We start from the raw sequence: 19,774 nt of genomic DNA on the forward strand, positions 1-19,774 counted from the left end.
TTTTTATTTAAGCATAGTTTAGTGTAACAATTATGCTCCTAGAAATCATGTCATAAAGTGGCTCTTATTTTCCCAGCACATTTAAAAAAGGAGGGTAGAGAAAGGAATGCTATTTATGATGAAAGCCTAAAAGTCAAACAAAACTCTAAGTATGGGGCAAAAAACACAAAGGCAGCTACAATAGTATGTCTGTCCATCTCTTCAATTCCTCCTATTCACTTCTCAACTCTTTCTTGTGCAAATTCCATTTCCCACTCTCTATCCACAGTTAAAGGCATCAATGAGCTCTTAACTGTCAAATTCAGTAACATTTACTTTGAGATTAGAGGTGCACACTCTGCATTTTCAAACAGTTAATAAAAAAAAAAGTTGCAGAAATAATGAAAAAATATTACTTGATTGGGGGGAAGCCCTTACAGGATCAAACCTCAAGCAAAATAAATACAAAGAAAGCTACCTAGTCACATCAAAATCAAACTACTGAAAACCAATGATGACTACAAAATCTTGAGAGCAGTCAGGAAAAAAAAGAAACATTACATACAAGGGGAAAACAATACAAATAAAGGCTGACTTCTCACCAGAAGCAACACAAGCCAGAAGTCATCTTTAAAGCGGTGAAAGGAAAAACTGTCACTGAAAATTCAATACCCTTCAAAAACAGGGTGAAATAATGACTTGAAGATAAACAAAGGCCAAGAGAATTTGCTGAAAGCAAGTACTACAAGAAATGTAAAGGAAACTGCCAGGATAAAAAGAAAGGATACCAAATTCAAAACCAAATTTTCAGGAATGAAAACCAATACAAACAGTAAATAAGTGGTAAAGGTAAAAGAATACATTGTTTTTTATGAATTCCTTAAAAAGATAACCCTTTAAAGCAAAAGGAATGGCACTGAAAGGCAGGATTTTTAACATACGCAGAAGATGTGACAATGGCAAAAAGGATACAGTTATTTCTGCCCAACGGCTGTGATTCTTACTTCATTCTGATAAACTTGATTAACCTAGGTCTGTCTCCCCAGGGACAGATCCACTCTTTGTGCACTAAAAATGTCAGATATCTACAACTGCAAAACTAGGTGCAAGACCTTTGGTCAATTCACCCAGTGCAAATGCCAGTATTTGAGGCCTTGCCTGGGTGACTGGAGTCCACCTACCCAGAAAAGTACCCATATACCATGAAACTTACATTGAAACTGGAATGCTTCCATAATCAGCATATGCCAACATGTACAATTTACAGAATCTGCAGTTTCATGTTAGCAGTTTATATCTTAACATGTTTTTGCAGAGCCTTTTTTCTGACATAGTTTTTGCCAATTTATTTGATGCCCAATTTTCTGTCCTTTAAAATATAATACCAAATAACTACCCTGTTTCTATGGGGAAAAAAAAAAAGATGTTTCATCATTGTGTACCATTACTGAACTTCAGGAACTTACAACAAAAAAAACAGTGCATATGCTAATAAAATCCAATTTGTATTAACACCGACAAGACAATTTTATGACAGAATAGCAGCCAAAAGCACACAAAACTTGCCATAAGGTAAATCTATTAGCTGAACTGTCATTTTTTTTTTTTTTTTTAATTAATTTATTTTTGGGACAGAGAGAGACAGAGCATGAATGGGGGAGGGGCAGAGAGAGAGGGAGACACAGAATCAGAAACAGGGTCCAGGCTCCGAGCCATCAGCCCAGAGCGTGACGCGGGGCTCGAACTCACAGACCGCGAGATCGTGACCTGGCTGAAGTCGGACACTTAACCGACTGCGCCACCCAGGCGCCCCTGAACTGTCATTTTAATACAAATCAGGAAAAAAAAAATGGCAGGATATCAAGCAGAAAGTTGCAGGTTTTACAGTACATTTTCTACCCAGTAGTGTCTCCAACTTGGGATCAGAAAACCAAATCTACACCGATCCCATGAACACTTTTATGTTAACAGCAGCAAATGAAAAATGAAAAAGACCATGACTCCGGGACATGAATCAGGTATGACTTTACTCAAACCCCTTCTTTTTTAAACAAACCTCCATAAGGTATGTTCTGTTTTTCAAAGACAGCTACAACAATATCTTCCATCACACCCTTCTTATAACCTTGACATTCTTCCAGTGAAGTGGTGGGGTCTCTATTACCCTCCCTTTGAACTTGAATGTCCCTTTGTGACTGCTTTAATCAATAGTGTGTGGCATAAGTGATGGTATATAATTTTCAAGGCTAGATCATAAAAACACCATGCACTTCTTCCTTGCTCCTGAGCACAAAAGAGACCACAGGAAGAAGCCTTATGCGAGTATTCTAGCCAAGAGCCAAGCTGAGTCCAACCAACAGGTAGCATAGCCACCACACTTGAGTGAAGATGCAATCCCAGCTTCCAGCCATCAAGTCACCCCCAACCCTAAAGTCTTCTTAGTTAAGACCCCAGACATCTTGGGGTAGAGACAAGCTATCCACACTGTCCTTCCAATTCCTAACACATAAAATCCATGAACATAATAAGATGGTTGTTTTACATCACTGTACTTTGAAACAATGTTTTATACAGCAATAAGTAAAACTATGCCACAATTTCATAAAGTAATTTTAGCATTAATCTTGTAAATTCCAAGTTCTATCATTGTGTCCAGCTTCATTTATAATTAACTAACTGACGAGGCCTGCTGATATGACATAATACTTATGACTACTCTACCTTTATGGATATTGGTTCCTTCCACCTTTTGAAGCATTAGTGGACCAGAATATTCCCGTATCCTCATCTAGCCCTACTGGTTACTATCCAAGTGATATAGGAAATTCACATAAGATCTTCCAAGTCCTTCTTTACTCCTCAATTAAAATGGGAATAACATTTTGCTCAGCTGCCTCTTAATGGCTATTTTGTGGATCAAATCAATAATGTATGTGGAAGCATTCTGAAAACATGTGATAATATTTTCAGTTCCAGAAGTCTTACTAATTAAAAGTCTTACTAATTAAAAGCTTTTTACTAATAAAAAGCCTGTTTTTATTTTTTTGATGTATATTTTATTTTTAAGAGACAGACAGAGACAGTGAGGGAGGGCAAAGAGAGAGGGAGACACAGAATCCAAAGCAGGTTCCAGGCTCTGAGCTGTCAGCAGAGAGCTTGATGCAGGGCTTGAACCCACGAACTACGAGATCATGACGTGAGCCAAAGTTGGACTTTGGCTCAACCGACTGAGCCATCTAGGTGCCCCAAAAGTGTCTGTTTTGAAAGAGATAGCAAAATTTCAAGAGAAAAAAGAAATACAGTCCAACAGATGCATTTTGCCAACTATTCAATAATTATGACTTTTCCTGGTAAGATATTCAGGTAGAAAATACTGTAACATGCCTAACAATGTGAAATATTCTTAGTGAAACAGGAAACCTCCCAAGTTCCCCCAGCGCAGAAAGTTACATGGACACCTTTTGATAAACTGGTTTATACTTGGTCAAGAATACTTCCTAGCAGTGAGTGCCTAGGTTAACAGGGGCTTTCCCACTCAGGAAACAAGAGAGAAACCAAGATGTTTTATAGGCAGCTTTGTGCATTATCATGGCTCAGTCTAGCTTATTTGTAAATAAAATAACTCATAAAGTAACAATGAATAAATCAGTTTATTACACCGCATTACCTAAGATCTGTATCCTGAGCTATCTGCTTCCCTGTCACCCATCAATTAACTGTACCATCACCGCCAATCAAAGCATACTCACTTTACTTCTTTTCCCATCGTATCTCTGCATCAAAAGTAGAAGGAACAACTTCAACATGTACAAACACACACACACACACACACACACACACACACACACACACAAAACAATATAAAAAGTTATAATAGAAGAAATATAAGGAATTCTGTTCTATATTCACAAATTATTCACTTTTGATAACTTATTTCTTAACACACTGGACATAACAGGCACATAGAATGCTTTTGATAAACACCTAAGTGATTTTATATTCCAATATTCAACTGTTTACAAATAGCTATCACTCCTCATTGTTTTATGTGAATACTTTTTAAATGATAATCCTCCTATATACACACCCAAACTGTTCTAATTTAATGACATTTACTCAGAAACCTGAGTCGTTTAAAAGAATTTTATCTAAACAGAAACCATCACTATATTAATAATCATCAGTGATATTTAATATGAAAATACTTATTTCCCTAGACAACAGCTGCAAAGATCACGAGGGGAGGGTAGAGTACTGAGGTTTCATGCTTCTTATAAAAACAGTGACTTTAATTCAGAAATTTTTTTTAATGTTTATTTATTTTTGAAAGAGAGGGGGGTGGGTGGGAGCAGAGAGAGAGGGAGACACAGAATCCAAAGTAGGCTCCAGGCTCTGAACTGTCAGCACAGAGACCAAACTCATGAACTGCGAGATCATGACCAAGCCGAAGTTGGACACTTAACCTACTGAGCCACCCAGGCAACCCTAATTCAGAATTTTGGAAAAGGAGACTAGTCACCAATTTTCCAGTCACTAGAAATCATTCATTCCCTTTCCAGTCCTCTTCTTCATCCTCTATGTCCAATTAGTCATGAAGTCCTGCTTACTAAAATGTTCTCACTGACGGCTTCCTCTCCATTTTCACTACTACCATCCTATTCAAAACCTGTTTGTGCAAAGTCTCAACGCTGCCCCTCTGCTGTCTCCTAGCAGAAATGAGCCAGTCACCCTTGGCATCACCTTCACCACCTCTCCTCTGCTCAGACATGCTCAGCAGCGCCCTACTTCCAAATGAGCCCAATCTAAACCCCTTTATCTAGAAGGGTCCCCAAAACAATGGCCACCTCTTCCCTAGCAAACCTGCATTTCCAATGTCTCCCCTCAAGGCGTCCTCTACTCAAAAGCAGTTTCCTCAGTGAGGTCTCACAACTGTGCCACTTTCATTTCTACTCCTGGGACTACTCACAGTTCTCCCCTCTCTTGGTGTTTCTTCTCCTATGAACGCCACCAATTCAAAGTAGACAAATTCATCCTTCAAAGTCTCACTCCTACTCCAACAAGTCTTGACTGCCTTCCCCATTCTTTAGGCTGACATTTGAGTTCCAGATACACAATTTACAGTGCTTCATCATACAGGCACATACCTCATTGCTACTTGACTCTCATGTTAACATTACCTCCCCAATTACATAACAAACTTCTTAATCTCATCTCATACTTCTGACTTCTCCACAATTAGACTACAATGACCATATTCAAATGACATCCTCATTATATATGTGTTAACTGGGTTAATAAAAATGATGTGTATAGTGTCTGAATGTATCCAAATTCTTCAGAAGTGAGACTCTACTTTAATGGCTTTCCATTAATGTGCATACCACTTTAAACCTGTTTAATTGTACCCAGAAGCTTAATGACTATTTCCTAATAACTTGGGAATTTAAGAATATGAAAAGATGCTGATTCTCATTAATTTTTCAACTTTTAAAGATTAAAAGACCAATAATAAATTAAAAGACCAATGCTGATGACAGTGTAGAGAAAACAACACATTCATATACTACTGGATTATAAACTGGCACAAGGCTTCTGAAGCAACTGCTGAAATTCTCTCCAAAAGTTGAATATCAAAATATTAAGTACTCCTAACTCTTTGACCCAACAATTTCACAGACACATTACACTTCATAAATAGGCACACGAGTATTCAGAACCACGTATGCAAAATGTTAACAGTGCAATGTTGAAAAACTACAAGAATAATGACTGACACATGCTAGATACCAAAGTATTTCCAAATAAATAATAAAAAATTGAAAATGCGTATCAACAGAATACTGGTTAAGTTATGGCACATCTACAAGATAAAAGATCTACTGTAACCCACAAATCTATAATATATTTCCAAGAAACTGTGTTAATTAAGAAAGATTATCATGATACAAAGCTCCAGGAGGTGGTGTTCACAGAGCATACAAGTAGAATCGTGTCCTCTCTCGCTAGAAATGTGGCACAGTGGCTCTGTAGTTAGAAAAAGCTTTTTTTTTTTTTTTTTAATTTTTTTTTTCAACGTTTATTTATTTTGGGGACAGAGAGAGACAGAGCATGAACGGGGGAGGGGCAGAGAGAGAGGGAGACACAGAATCGGAAACAGGCTCCAGGCTCCGAGCCATCAGCCCAGAGCCTGACGCGGGGCTCGAACTCACGGACCGCGAGATCGTGACCTGGCTGAAGTCGGACGCTTAACCGACTGCGCCACCCAGGCGCCCCAGAAAAAGCTTTTTAAATAAACAAGGAGAAAAGAAGATGACACAACATATGCAGAAAAACAGTTAACTATTGATACAATTCTAGCTGAGTAACAGATGACATTATGAGGGGCTTTCCTTTTCCGTTATATTGCTATTGAATTTTCAATTACTAGCATAAATTACTTCTGTAATCTGAAGAGCAAAATGAGGAGATTTTAAGGAATGAAAGGCTCAAAATATATTGAAGGTATCTCACAAAATACCAACAGCCAGATGTACCAACATATAATGCTTTCAGGCAGAGTGAACAAAAAGAGCTAGCCACAAAAGAATATATATACCATCACCTAATTTCAAAAGTCAATTAACATTACTTTTAAAAAAAATGCACATACACATATGGTAAAACAAGCAAAGAAGAGGAACATAAATTCAGAATAGTGATTTAACTCAGAAAAGGCAAGGAGATGGCTTGAAGATATTAGCAATATTCCTTTTTAAAAAAGGAAGTTGAGGGCGCCTGGGTGGCTCAGTCAGTTGAGTGTCTGTCCGACTTCGGCTCAGGTCATGATCTCGCAGTTCGCAAGTTCGAGCCCCATGTCAGGCTCTGTGCTGACAGCTCAGAGCCTGGAGCCTGCTTCAGATTCTGTGTCTCCCTCTCTCTCTGCCCCTTCCCCATTCATGCTCTGTCTCTCTGTGTCTCTCAGGAGTGAATAAACATTTAAAAAAAATTTTTTTTTTTTTTAAAAAACGAAATTGTGGTTTCACAAGTGTTCATTTCACTGATGTCCTTTATAGCTTAATATTTTATATATATTCTTTTTGTACAGATTGAACACAAATTTCTTAAATAGAAAAATCCCAAAGGATTGCATCTTTAAAAGAAGCTGTCTTACAAAAGAAGGAGAAAAGCTGTCTGTGTCATTTAGTATTGTGTACACTCATGTTTTTTTAGATGCCACAGTTTTTCATTTTAAATGTTAAAGTATTTTTATTTTAACCATTCTTAAAGGAAATAATTCCAAACTGCAAAACTATGTAACAATCTATCTTATTAAATAGAATATACAGATGATGGTTGTTTTAGGGGTTCTTTTTTTTTTTTTTTTTTTTTTTTAAGGTCGTTTATTTATTTTGAGAGAGGCAGGGAGAGAGAGGGAGTGAGAATCCCAAGCAGGCTCCGGTGCTGTCAGCTCAGAGCCGAATGCAGGGCTTAATCTCACAAACTGTGAGATCATGACCTGAGCTAAAATCACAAGTAGGACACTTGACCAGCTGAGCCACCAAGGGACCCTATGTTCTTTCTTTAAGCATCAATGTATGTGCCATGCTGTAACAGCAATTCCCTCAATACTAAAGGGTTATTGGCTTCAATATCAAGAGGTTTTAGAAGGACATTTTTTTTTACCTCTTCTATTCTCTTTCATGTAGTCAATAATTTCCTACCTAACAATATGCTGATGGCCTAAAAATCATCTAATCAACTGTATATAAAAACAAGAATACACAGACTGGCTTATAGATGTCAAGAGTATGTGCTTTGAAATATGGATTTGACATCGCTTGACTCCTAAGGATTTTAAATTCTCAATTCCCAAATGTAAATAGGTTTCTCCATAGCAGGATTCCAAACAAAAGGACTTTCCCAGAATTTCTATTTTTATAATGTATTTTCAATATTATAAAACCAAATTAATAAAACTTAAGAAAACTTTTGGATGTCATTACGCTGCTTTAGACAATATGACACGAAAAATTCTCAATTGAAGGTCATTACTGGAAATGATTAAATTTTTGCCACTTTCATTTGGCAGACTATACACTAATGTGGATTTTCTAACTTTCTGCCTCCAAATCTAAGAGCATTTCTCAGATCACTGCTTTATCAATCTAACATAACAAGATGATATACAGTAAGAAAACTTCTTCTCTTTAGGGAAGGTAGGGTATGGAAATGTTTAAGCCTCATTTTAAAACAAGTATCAGGGTGCCCTCGTGGCTCAGTCGGTTAAGAGTCTGACTTCAGCTCAGGTCATGATCTCGCGGTTCATGAGTTCCAGTTCTATGTCCAGCTGTGTGCTGACAGCTCAGAGCCTGGAACCTGCTTCAGATCTGTGTCTCCCTCTCTCTGCCCCTCTCCCCCCACCTCAAAAATATATAAACATTAAGAAAAATTTTAAAGTAGATAAAGCAAGTATCAGTTTATAAAGTTCATAAAAATAAAGATAAACAGAACTCTTGAAATACAGAAAAGCAAGAAAACTATTTTCTATTTTTGAACAAAGCAGGAAAATGAGAAAAGATCTCACGAAGCCCCTCCAGAGTTCACCCCTTGGTGCACCACTGACGCTAATAAGCACAGAAGACACACGATTCACCTTCTCTCCAGTCTTCTTTCTAGGCATGCAATCATGTCTCTTAAGTACCTTCCACTGTTAACTACAACCCCACAGACCCTCTTACCTCCCAAGGTAAGACCCTCACCTTAGCCATACTCCTGAGGAGTCCCATGAGGTAGGGCCTCCTAGTAGGCATATTACCAGTCTGAATCTTTCTCAAAATACATACAAAAAATAAACTCGCAACAACTGCTGAGAAAGAAACATGGGAATGAGCCGTGTTGTCCACTGGTATAAACCAAAAACCATGACAAGAGGGAGAAATAAAAAGAATTATGGAAACATTTTAACCAGTTAAATGAACCAGTTTAAAAAAAAGGGTTAAAGATGATCGTAAAATCATAAAAGAAAGTTAAATGGGTAATAAACAATTAAAATGTTTTAAAAATAAAAAATCTAAAGATACAAGCTTTTGACTGTCGAAACTGCCAAGATCTGTTTTTAATAATACCTAATAAAGGCAGGAAGAAAGGCAATGAGAGGCATTCTCTCATTTTGCTTGTGTAGTTTAAAATGGCACAGCTTTGGGACGCCTGGGTGGCTCAGTTGGGTAAAGCAGCCAACTTCAGCTCAGGTCATGATCTTGCAGTTCGTGAGTTTGAGTCCTGGATCAGGCCCTATGCTGACAGCGCAGAGCCTGGAGCCTGTTACAGATTCTGTGTCTCCCTCTCTCTCTCTCTGCCCCTCCCCAGCTCATACTCTGTCTCTCTCTCTCTCTCTCTCAAAAATATATAAACATTAAAAAAAATTTTTTTTAATGGCACAGCTTTTCTGGGAACTAATTTACCAATAGGTTATCAAGAGTTTAAAGTTAAAATGTTCTTACTCTTTGATACAATAATTCTACTCAGAGGACTTTGCACAAATAATAAAACATGAACACAGAACCCTTACTTCATAATGAATGTAATGAAGGAATAAAATGCATTACTCTGTCTGGCTAAGTATTGCTAAATAAAAACATTCAAAGCGAGGAGAAGGGAGGGAGGGGCGCCTGGGTGGTTCAGTCAGTTGAGCATCTGACTTCAGGTCAGCTCATAATCCCAGTTTGTGAGTTTGAGCCCCACATCAGGCTCTCTGCTGTCAGCACAGAACCTGCTTCGGTTCCTCTATCCTCCTCTCTCTCTGCACCTCTCCTGCTCACTCTCTCTCAAAATTAAAAAGAAAGAAAGAAAGAAAGAAAGAAAGAAAGAAAGAAAGAAAGAAAGAAAGAAAGAAAGAAAGAAAGAAAGAGAGAGAGAGAGAGAGAAAGAAAGAAAGAAAGAAAGAAAGAAAGAAAGAAAGAAAGAAAGAAAGAAAGAAAGGGAGGGAGGGAGGGAAAGAGAAAGAAAGATAAAGTGAGGATAAAGGAGCTGGGAAAAGCATAGCCACCTTGGCTTACCATCAATCAGGCCATACCAACCCCATTAACAAGCCCTACCCCTCAAAATTTCCTTCTGGCTCAATCAAGATATATACCAGCATAATGCTAAACAAAAGGAAAAAAGCGCATTGATATATTTAAGAGAATTTTCAGATGACTTGAAATAAAAACCTAAATAAAAAGGGTTTTTCCCAGGATGGGGGGAAAAAAATCTCCCAAATTAACTATGAAACGCCATCTCCCAAACAATTTATTTCATCAATAAATCCCAAGAACTCTATAAACAATTCCATTAGGTGGTTAAAAAAAAAAAAAAAAATCATACCATTACAACAAAGAAGCCATCAATGTTGGTAAAAATTTGTTAAAGTCCCATGTATCAATTTTTAGTAATGATAAAATCCATTAAATTTTCTGAGCAGTTGATGGGTATTAAATAAAAACCTACACTCTGCATGCCAATTTAGAAAAAAATGAAGTATGAAAGGTTTATTTCTTAGGAAAGTAGTCTAAACACTATGTTAAACAGAAACTAAATCTCTGTAAAAGCATCAAAATACCAATTACAGACAGTAAGTAATATTTGTATCTGTTCCTATATAGACAGAAGCAATTTGAGTTCTAAGCCATAAGAATGCTGGTAAGATGAATGAACAGTTTTATATTAGATTTCCATCATGGTTGCCAATATTTCTTATCTGGCATTTATTTGGCATTAATGTCTCAATTTTATAGTAGTAACAGCAAATCATTAATCAATAGTTGAAAGCCTCTTGCTTTATTTATTCTCTCATCTACAAGGAATTGATTTCTCTAACACTTACCTAAACTCGTGGGCTTGATGAGAACATCAAGGACATCATAAAAGGGCAAGTTTTTTAACTGCACATCAGGATGGACAGGAGGAATTGGGGGAGATGGCTGCTGCATCTCAAACGTGGGCTTAGTATCTTGAAGCAGCACAGAACCAACAGGAGAGGATGGCGAGTGAGGTGTAACTGAAGTGGAAGGCAACGAGTGGATTCCAGCCACGGCCAAGTCAGGTTCTACAGGTGATGAGCTACCATCCAAAGTGAAAACCGAAGATTTGATTGTGGATAAATCAGAAAGTCCTTCAAGAGTCCGTGGATATCGGCGTCTGTACAATTCTCGGATTTTAATCTGAACCGCAGGGCTGCAGCCACTCTTCAACAAATGCAACGCCCTCATCAGGAGGTCATGCTTGCGTCCACTTTTATTCCGTCCAGCAAAGCCTAGTAACACTTGTAGTTCAGAAACCCTAAAGCTAGAAACCATATTCTAAAAGGAAAGGAAAAAAAAAGGACATAAGCCAAGAGTCATCCCCAAGCTTATAAAAACTCCATCCAACTAAGACAGACTGTAAAATCTGATTTACCAGCATTTTATCAACTGGTATACGCCAATAACCAGCATTTTCACATACCACTTAGAACTGATCCTATTTATAGAGCCACTGCCTGTCCAAGTTATATTCATGTTATGCTGTTATGTTTTGCTGTATTCTTAATTTTGATAATCTACGGTCTATCGGTTTCTACTAACCACTTCATTATCTGATTATGCTCAAGTGTAAACGCATATTTGCTTTACGCCTATGAAATTTATAACCAATGAAAATTTTCTTTTCAAAAGTAAGCCCTATCAACACACAATGTAATAAATCAAGACAAAATTGTGATTCAAAATCCAACGAATCTTTCATCCCAACTCAAATTATTGAGGAACAGACCACGTAAGTGTTAGGATGTCCTTGGAACCACAGTAGAGGGGGCGGCCATCTTGCCAGCGCAACCCAATGAAAAGCCCCCAGTAGCGTGCCAGAACGAATTGGAGGTCAACCAATCACCGAGCGACAGCACGACCTGACGCGAAAAAGGCCCAGCCGGACCTAAACCCGGAACCGCTGCGGCTTAAAAACCCCACCCCACCACACCTGGGTGCGACTTCCCTGACTCCTCTCTCTCTCCCTGCGTCACAGACCCTCGCCCGAGACCTTAGTTCCCAAATAAAGCCTTTGACTGCTAAAACTTTTTAGCCTCTGACTCCTATCTTTACCCTGCCTTACGCCTGACCCTAACAGTAAGAAAATAAGTCATTTTTAAATATTAAAGCTAAAATTCACATACATCTTATTTAGCACATTTCTAAAACCAGTGAAATCCCCAGCTGAGTATCCAATGAGGAAAAGACCTCTGAAAAGCAAGGAAAAGATCGGTCATAAATCTTAAAGGGCAAGATTCTCCCCATGCCACTCTGCTAACTTGGTCTTGGGTATAAGATGAAGTTTACAAGCAGTTCTTGCTTCACATCTCGCCATCTATTTATTAACAAAACCTAGCATATACTTTTAATAACTGGCTGCCTCTTACATCCATCTACTTAGTGATTCTCAGAACTTGGGAGGTTAAACCACACTTGGGTCAGATTTACTGGTACACAAGTGCCCCATCTAGTCAGAAAGAAGAGTAAGATCTGAGTTGACCCTCACAAATCGTCCCTAAGGATTATTTGCCCACCTCTCCTCAGTGCTACACACTCCACAGCTACCTGGGATTCCTTCCCAATCTGGTAAGTATGCGGGGCAATACCTACAGCTGGTACTGATTCATGTAGGTCCTCAGTTCTGCACTTTTACGTCTCATGGATAGCCCAGCAGCAATTGTTTAAACTCTGGATGGCTTTTAAATAGTTGTCAAGAATGATACTTGTTAGTTTTCTAAAATGCAAACAAATTTAAATATGTCAAAGTACTCTGCATGTACAAGCTGTATCATAGTTCTCCTTCATATATCTTCGTATTTTATACTGTACAAATCAGAGAACATTGTAATCCTAGAAGCTGCAATCCTAGCAACCATTTTTTATACTCAACTAGCACTGTCCGATTGAAATAGGAACCACATATTTAATTCTAAATATTTAGCAGTTACAGTAAAAGTTAAATTTTTCATATGCTTTATTTAACCCAATTTATCAAAAATATTATTTCCCCATGTAATCAATTTTTGTGATTTAAAAGTAATCCATTTTTTTTTAAAAAGTCTCAGATGCTTTTTAATACTAAGTCTTCAATATCCAGTATATTTTACACTTGGAGCATATCTCCATTTGGACTAACAACTTTCAAGTGCTTCAGAGCCTCAGCAGCCCACAGTTACCACACTGAACTACGCAGCCTAAATCATCCTCTAACAGCAACATATACCATGGCCATTCCACTTCAACTCACTTCCATTTCCTCCATATGTTAAAATGAGGATTTTATCTATCTTACCCCAATGCTATGGACAATGATGAAAAACAAGAACATTCTTGGCCTATGTCAAGTTACAGTTTACTCAAGGTTTCACGTATAAAAAGGACCAGGACAGCTTTGCCAAATGCCTTCCCAAGCAACAATGCAGGGCACCTTTCCCAAAGTCCCCAATCCTAATACTTCAGTTGAAGCTGGCTTATATTATTACAGTAGCGTAAGCAACATTAAATCATGAGAACACTAACAAAGGCAGTCATACAGATATATCTGTGATACTTTCTAAAGAAATCTAACTCTGAATTCATTACTTTGCTTCTCTCCTTATTTTCGGACAGTCTTTAAGGAGACTTGTTTTACAGAAATGACAAAAAAGAACACAAAGTCACCCTAAGTTGTGATCTCAAAACTGAATTTCTGGGAGGTCTCATATCATTTATTTTCCAATGGTAACTTTATCTGGCAAAGAATGCTAATGCAATTGGCTCTATTAACTATTGTAAATATATAAACAAAAAGGAAGAGATAAGAATGCAGCACATGAATGTGGAATCAGGAAATTCTGAAGCAAAAAAAAAAAAAATCCCTTGGTTTGGGGAAGGGCAAAGGAAACCAGGAAAGGGCATTCTCTGTATTGCAAAATACTGCAAAGGTGAAGTATTGCTGAAAAAGGACGGCTTTGAGCCAGTGGTGTCCTGTGGAAAACCTCATAACAGCAATTAGTAATTGCATGTAGGTCAAGTCCTGGCATCAAAACTCAGGATGCTGGAAAAGTCACGTCATCCCTCTGGTCATCTATTTCTATTCAAAAACAAACAACAGCAAAAACTCTCCTCTAGTTAGCATTTGCTATTAAGATACTTCTCTATGGAGCTAAGTCAAGTTCTATGGGTGTATTTTTCTTGACAAATCTTGCTGGATCCCATTTCTTCTTAAAGGGATTTTTTTTTTTAACTCAGTCTTCAACCAAATTTCAGCTGTCACCAGGTAAGGTGGGCCTGCTACGAATCCTACCAAGAATGGATTTCAGCTGTTGTTCTACACCAACCTCTAATGTCTATATCTTTAGTATAATTTTTAGTGTAATTTTTTTTCAAATGGACTTTATCCAGTCCACCCTGCTGCCTCCCAAAGTCTGTCTCCTAAAACTTCAGTGACAATTCCTATATGCTCTACACAAAAGAATTTCAATAAATACTTGGTTAACTGATTTTAAGGCAATTCTATGAACTAGAAATGTGTTGGCATGACTAATTTTTAAGAACATACATAAACAATCTGGATTTCTAAAGAAAAGCTAATATAAATTAAGACTGGAACTTTAAATCAACCTTATTTATCAAATTAAAGTAACAAAATTATTTTAAAAATTAAAGCTGGGACATATAATTGGAACATTAGTTATAGGAGTGAAGGCAAGTTGAAAAGCGCTACATTTAGAAAACACCTCATTAAGGAAGTAAACATGATACTCACATGCAATACCCAATGAGTAGTAAGAAGATTTCTGAGACTGCTCTTCAACTTTATTTTTTTTAGGTTTATTTTTTTTGACAGAGCAAGCAGGTCGGGGAGGGACAGAGAGAAAAGGGGGGAGAGGGAGAGAGGGAGGGAGGGAGGGAGGGAGGGAGGGAGGGAGAGAGAGAGAGAATGAATGAATGAATGAATGAATCCCAAGCAGGCTCCATACTCCCAGAGCAGAGATCAACACGAGGCTTGTACTTAAAAACTGTGAGATCATGACCCGAGTTGAAATCAAGAGTCGGACACTCAACTGACTAAGCCACCCAGGTGCCCCTGCTCTTCAACTCTTAAACCTAAGACAGAAACTGCGCAAGTAGTTCAGAATTTGGGGAAGTTCTAATAGGTTGGAAGCCATGGTAAAGATCAACACAAACTTTGTAGATCCTCCATCTGCTAGGATGTATTATATACGGTAGGGAAAGGAGCTACAGTGGGAAGCTGATAAATCACATTATTAACACTGTCTATGCCAACAATATATTTTTTTAAATGTTTATTTATTTTTGAGAGAGAGAAAGAACATGAACAAGCAGAGGAGGGGCAGAGAGAGAGGAGGACAGAGTATCCAAAGCAGGCTCTGCACTGACCACAGAAAGTCCAATGTGGTGCTCGACCTCACAAACTGAAAGATCATGATCTGAGCCAAAGTCAGGCACTTAACCAACTGAGCCACCCAGGTGCCCCCCAACTACAATATTAAAACAGCTTACATCTTTTTTTATAAGTAGGAATGGATAAAGAAAAACTACCAGATGTATACCAATTCATCAAAGGAGTGGCCAAGCCGTAAGAGAAGTTATGTGACAAATTAGAAAAATACTCTAATTCCTATCCATTTCAGAGGTCACAGGAGGCTTTAGTTTGTAGCACTGTATTCCTGTGAATTCATGTTTTCCCTATAATTAAATCCCTTTTACCTGAGAGAACATATGTGGATCTCTTCCTTACAACACATTGATTAAATTAACTCCTAGGCTGAAGGAATCAAAATTGAAAATCAACTATTAAAAGAAACAATAAAGGGGTGTCTGGGTGGCTCAGTCAGTTAAGTATCTGATTACTGATTTTGGCTCAGGTCATGATCTCAAGGTTTGTGAGTTCAAGCTCCAAGAATATAAAGCCTACTTGCGATACAACTCTCCCTCTCTCTGTGTCCCTCTCCGCTGTCTTTCCCTCTCTCAAAAATAAACCTTAAAAGCAAAAAACTTTTTAAAAATAAAAGAAATAAAGAGAATACTACACTTCAAAATTTATAAAGTAAGCCAAAGCTTGGGAGAACATCTCCCTAAATGCTTCTATTATCATACAATACAAAATTTAAAATTAGTGTTAGAAAAGCGAAACAGTAACGCACACCCTCAAAAGAGTAAAGAATTAAAAGATTAAAAAAGCATGAATTATATAGCAAACGCAGAAAAGTCTCTAACATCAGGTCCAAAAAAGGGAAAGAAAACAGTCTTGAGAATAAGAACATTAAAGACCACAAACACCAAGCAAATTTCTTTAAACAAAGAGAACAGCACATGCAACTATATTCTAATAACTTAAAGTTACTTCCTACAAAAATATACGCAACCTGATTTGGAGAAGAGATCTATTATCTTTGCCCCCACTACTTCCAAAAGCATCTACCTGGACCAAACAGCTTAATGAATAGTTTCTACCAAGCCTTCAAGGAAAAGATGGAATTCTGTTTCTTAAAAGCTGTTCAAAACAGTAAGTCAAAAAGTTAAATACGGGGGCACCTGGGTGGCTCAATCGTTGGGCCTCCGGCTTCGGCTCAGGTCATGATTTCATGGTTTATGGGTTTGAGCCCCGCGTCAGACTCTGTGCTGACAGCTCAGAGCCTCGAGCCTGGAGCCTGCTTAGGATTCTGTTTCCCTCGCTCTTCGCCCCTCCCCCACTGGTGTGTGCGCACGCGCGTGCACGTGCGCACGCGCGTGCGCGCGCTCTCTCTCTCTCAAAAGTAAATAAACATTAAAAATTTTTTGGGGAGCACCTGGGTGGCTCAGTCGGTTAAGAGTCCAACTTTGGCTCAGGTCATGATCTCACGGTCCATGAGTTCGAGCCCCACAGCAGACTCTGTGCTGACAGCTCAGAGCCTGGAGCCTGCTTCAGATTCTCCGTCTGTCTGCCCCTCCCCTGCTCGTGCTTTCTCTCTCTCTCTCTCTCTCTCTCTCTCAAAGATAAATAAAGATTTAAAAAAAAATTTTTTTAAGTTAAATACGTGTTAGAAGGCAAACAAAAAAATCTGTTGAAGACAAAATTTTTTAAATATGCAATTTTTTGTTTTCTAAACATCAGGGAGTCAGACTCATCCCACCAAATTTTAAGCAAAAGCCTGATGAAAAAGGGAGCCTAGAATACCACCTATTTCTTCTCATTTCCCAATGTGGACCAGCGAAGTCTCTCATCAATATACCATTGAGTATAGACACAAAAGCCCTCAAAGTACCCAAATATAGTCTAATCCAGGAAAATAAAAATGGCTTAACATAAACCTTGTACATTATTTAGTTTAGAGGATTTCTATCCTTATAGTAGCATATTAAAATATTTATGGATAAGATTATACATGAGATTTCCTTTAAAATCATTTGGGGAAGACTGCAAATAGTCAAAGCAGTCTTGAGAAAATAGAATAAAGCTGAAGGCATCAGGCTCCCTGTTTTCAAACTATGCTACAAAGCTAAAATAATCAAAACAGTAAGGTACTGGCATGAAAAAACATATACATCAATGGAACAGAATAGAGAGCCCAGAAATAAACCCACTCGTATACAGTCAATTAATTCGTAACAAAGGAGCCAAGATTATACAATGGAGAAAGGACAGCCTTTTCAATATGGGAAAACTGAACAGCCACATGCTAAAGAACGAACTGGACCAACATCTTACACTATACACAAAAATGAACTCAAAATGGACTGAAGACTTGAACACAAGACCTGAATCCATAAAAATCCTAGAAGAAAACATGCTGGCAAGCTCCTTGACACAGGCCTTGGCAATGTTATTTTAAATCTGACACCACCAGCAAAAGCAACAACAACAAAAACACTAAGTGCAACTACATCAAACTAAAAAGCTTCCACAAAGCAAAGGAAACCATCGACAAAATGAAAAGGCAACCTATGTTAATGGAAGAAAATATTTGCGAATCATGTATCCAATAAGGGGTTAATATCCAAAATACATAAAGAACTCATAAAAAGAACCCAAAAAATCCAATTAAAAATTGAGCAAATTTGCATGGACATAGATGGAGCTAAAGAGTATTCTGCTAAGTGAAAGAAGTCAGCCAGAGAAAGACAAATACCGTATGATTTCAGTCACATGTGGAATTTAAGAAGCAAAGCATGAGCAAAGGGAAAAACAGAGCTGCGAACCAAGACTCTTAACTACAGGGAATTGATAGTCGCCAGAAAGGAAGTGGGGGGGGGGGGCGGGGGGGCGCTGGGTAAAATAAGTGGTGGGGATTAAGGAGTGCACTTGCGATGAGCACCAGTCGTATGGAAGTGATGAATCCCTATACATTCACCTGAAATTAATATCACACTGTATGCTAAGTGGAATTTAAATACTTTTTAAAAATTGGCCAGAAAATCTGAATAGACACTTTTCAAATAGACATTTAAAAAAACGGTCAACAAAGACATGAAACGATGTTCAACATCACTCATCATCAGGGAAATGCAAATCAAAACCGCAATGAGATATCCCCCACACCTGTCAGAATGGCTACTATCAAAAAAGACAAGAAATAACAAACGTTGGTGACGATGTAGAGAAGAGGGAACCGCTGCGCACTGCTGGCCGCAGTGTAAACTGGTGCAGCCACTATGGAAAACAGCATGGAGGGTCCTCAAAAAATTAAAAATAAAACTGTAAAAAGATCCAGCGATTCCACTGAATTCCATTCAGGTATTTACCTGAAGAAAATGAAAACACTAACTTGAAAAGATATATGCACCCCTGCCAAGTTTGCTGCAGCATTATTTACCTACAATAGCCAAGATATGGAAACAACCTAAGTGTCCAAAAACGGAGTGAATAAAGAAGCTGTATATATACACATACACCTCACAGCTTTATATATATAGCAGCTTACGCACACACAATGGAATATTACTTAGTCATATAAAAGAATGAAATCTTGCCATTTGCGAAAACATGGACAGACCCTGAGGGCATTATGCTAAGTGAAATAAGTCACATAGAGAAAGGCAAATAACATATGATCTCAAATGTGGAACCTAAAAACAAAACAAAAACAAGAAAACCAAGCTCATAAAACAGTTTGGTGGTTTTGGTTGGGGTGGGGGGAGGGAGGAAATGGGTGAAAGGGATCAAAAGGTACAAACTTTCAGTTATAAATTAAATGTTATGGGGATATAATGTTCAGCACGATGAGTATAGTTAGTAATAGCATATTGTATATCTGAAAGTTGCTAAGAGAGATCTTAAAAGTTCTCCTAAGAAAAAAATTTTTAGTTGGGCGCCTGGGTGGCTCAGTCAGTTAAGTGTCTGCCTTCGGCTCAGGTCATGATCTCATGGTTCGTGGGTTTGAGCTCCGTGTCAGGCTCTCTGCTGACAGCATGGAGCCTGCTTCGGATCCTCTGTCCCCTGCTATCTCTGCCCCTCCCCCGCTTGCACACTCTGACTCTCTCAAAATAAACAAACTTAAAAAAAAAAGACTTAAAAAATGTTAGTAACTGTAAGATGATGTATATTTGCTAGATTTATTGTGGTAATCATTTGCAATACAAATAGTGAATCATGCTGTACACCTGAAACTAATACAACATTATATGTCAATTATACCTCAATTAAGAAAGTAATAAAAAATATCTGAAACTTGAAAAAAAAATCACTGGGGGGAGTGGATACATGAAAAAAGATGAGTTGATAATTGCTGAAGCTGAGTACTGGGTACAGGGGGAATTCTCAACCTTGCAAATATAAGAATCTTTCTATAGTA

The 19,774-nt window shown here is 38.0% G+C and overlaps 1 protein-coding gene across 12 annotated transcripts in view; it reads right to left on the bottom strand.

Moving 5' to 3' along the window:
- The window catches only part of PIAS2 (protein inhibitor of activated STAT 2), a 97,642-nt gene that overhangs the window by 56,948 nt on the left and 20,920 nt on the right, over positions 1-19,774 (bottom strand). For 7 of the 12 annotated variants that reach the window (XM_086682892.1, XM_086682898.1, XM_086682897.1 and 4 more), the window contains 2 exons: positions 14,746-14,793; positions 10,820-11,294 (listed from right to left, as the gene is read on the bottom strand). In XM_086682892.1, the coding sequence (XP_086539018.1) occupies positions 10,820-11,294; positions 14,746-14,793 (523 nt within the window). Of the gene's footprint in view, positions 1-10,819; positions 11,295-11,745; positions 11,827-12,608; positions 12,631-14,745; positions 14,794-19,774 lie in introns of those variants that run through there. The other 5 variants (XM_086682894.1, XM_086682895.1, XM_086682896.1 and 2 more) reach the window with 3 other exon arrangements.

This window comes from Puma concolor, chromosome D3 (genome assembly GCF_028749965.1).
Source record: "Puma concolor isolate L17-30 chromosome D3, mPumCon1.1.hap2, whole genome shotgun sequence".
In the NCBI taxonomy this organism is placed as follows: domain Eukaryota; kingdom Metazoa; phylum Chordata; class Mammalia; order Carnivora; family Felidae; genus Puma; species Puma concolor.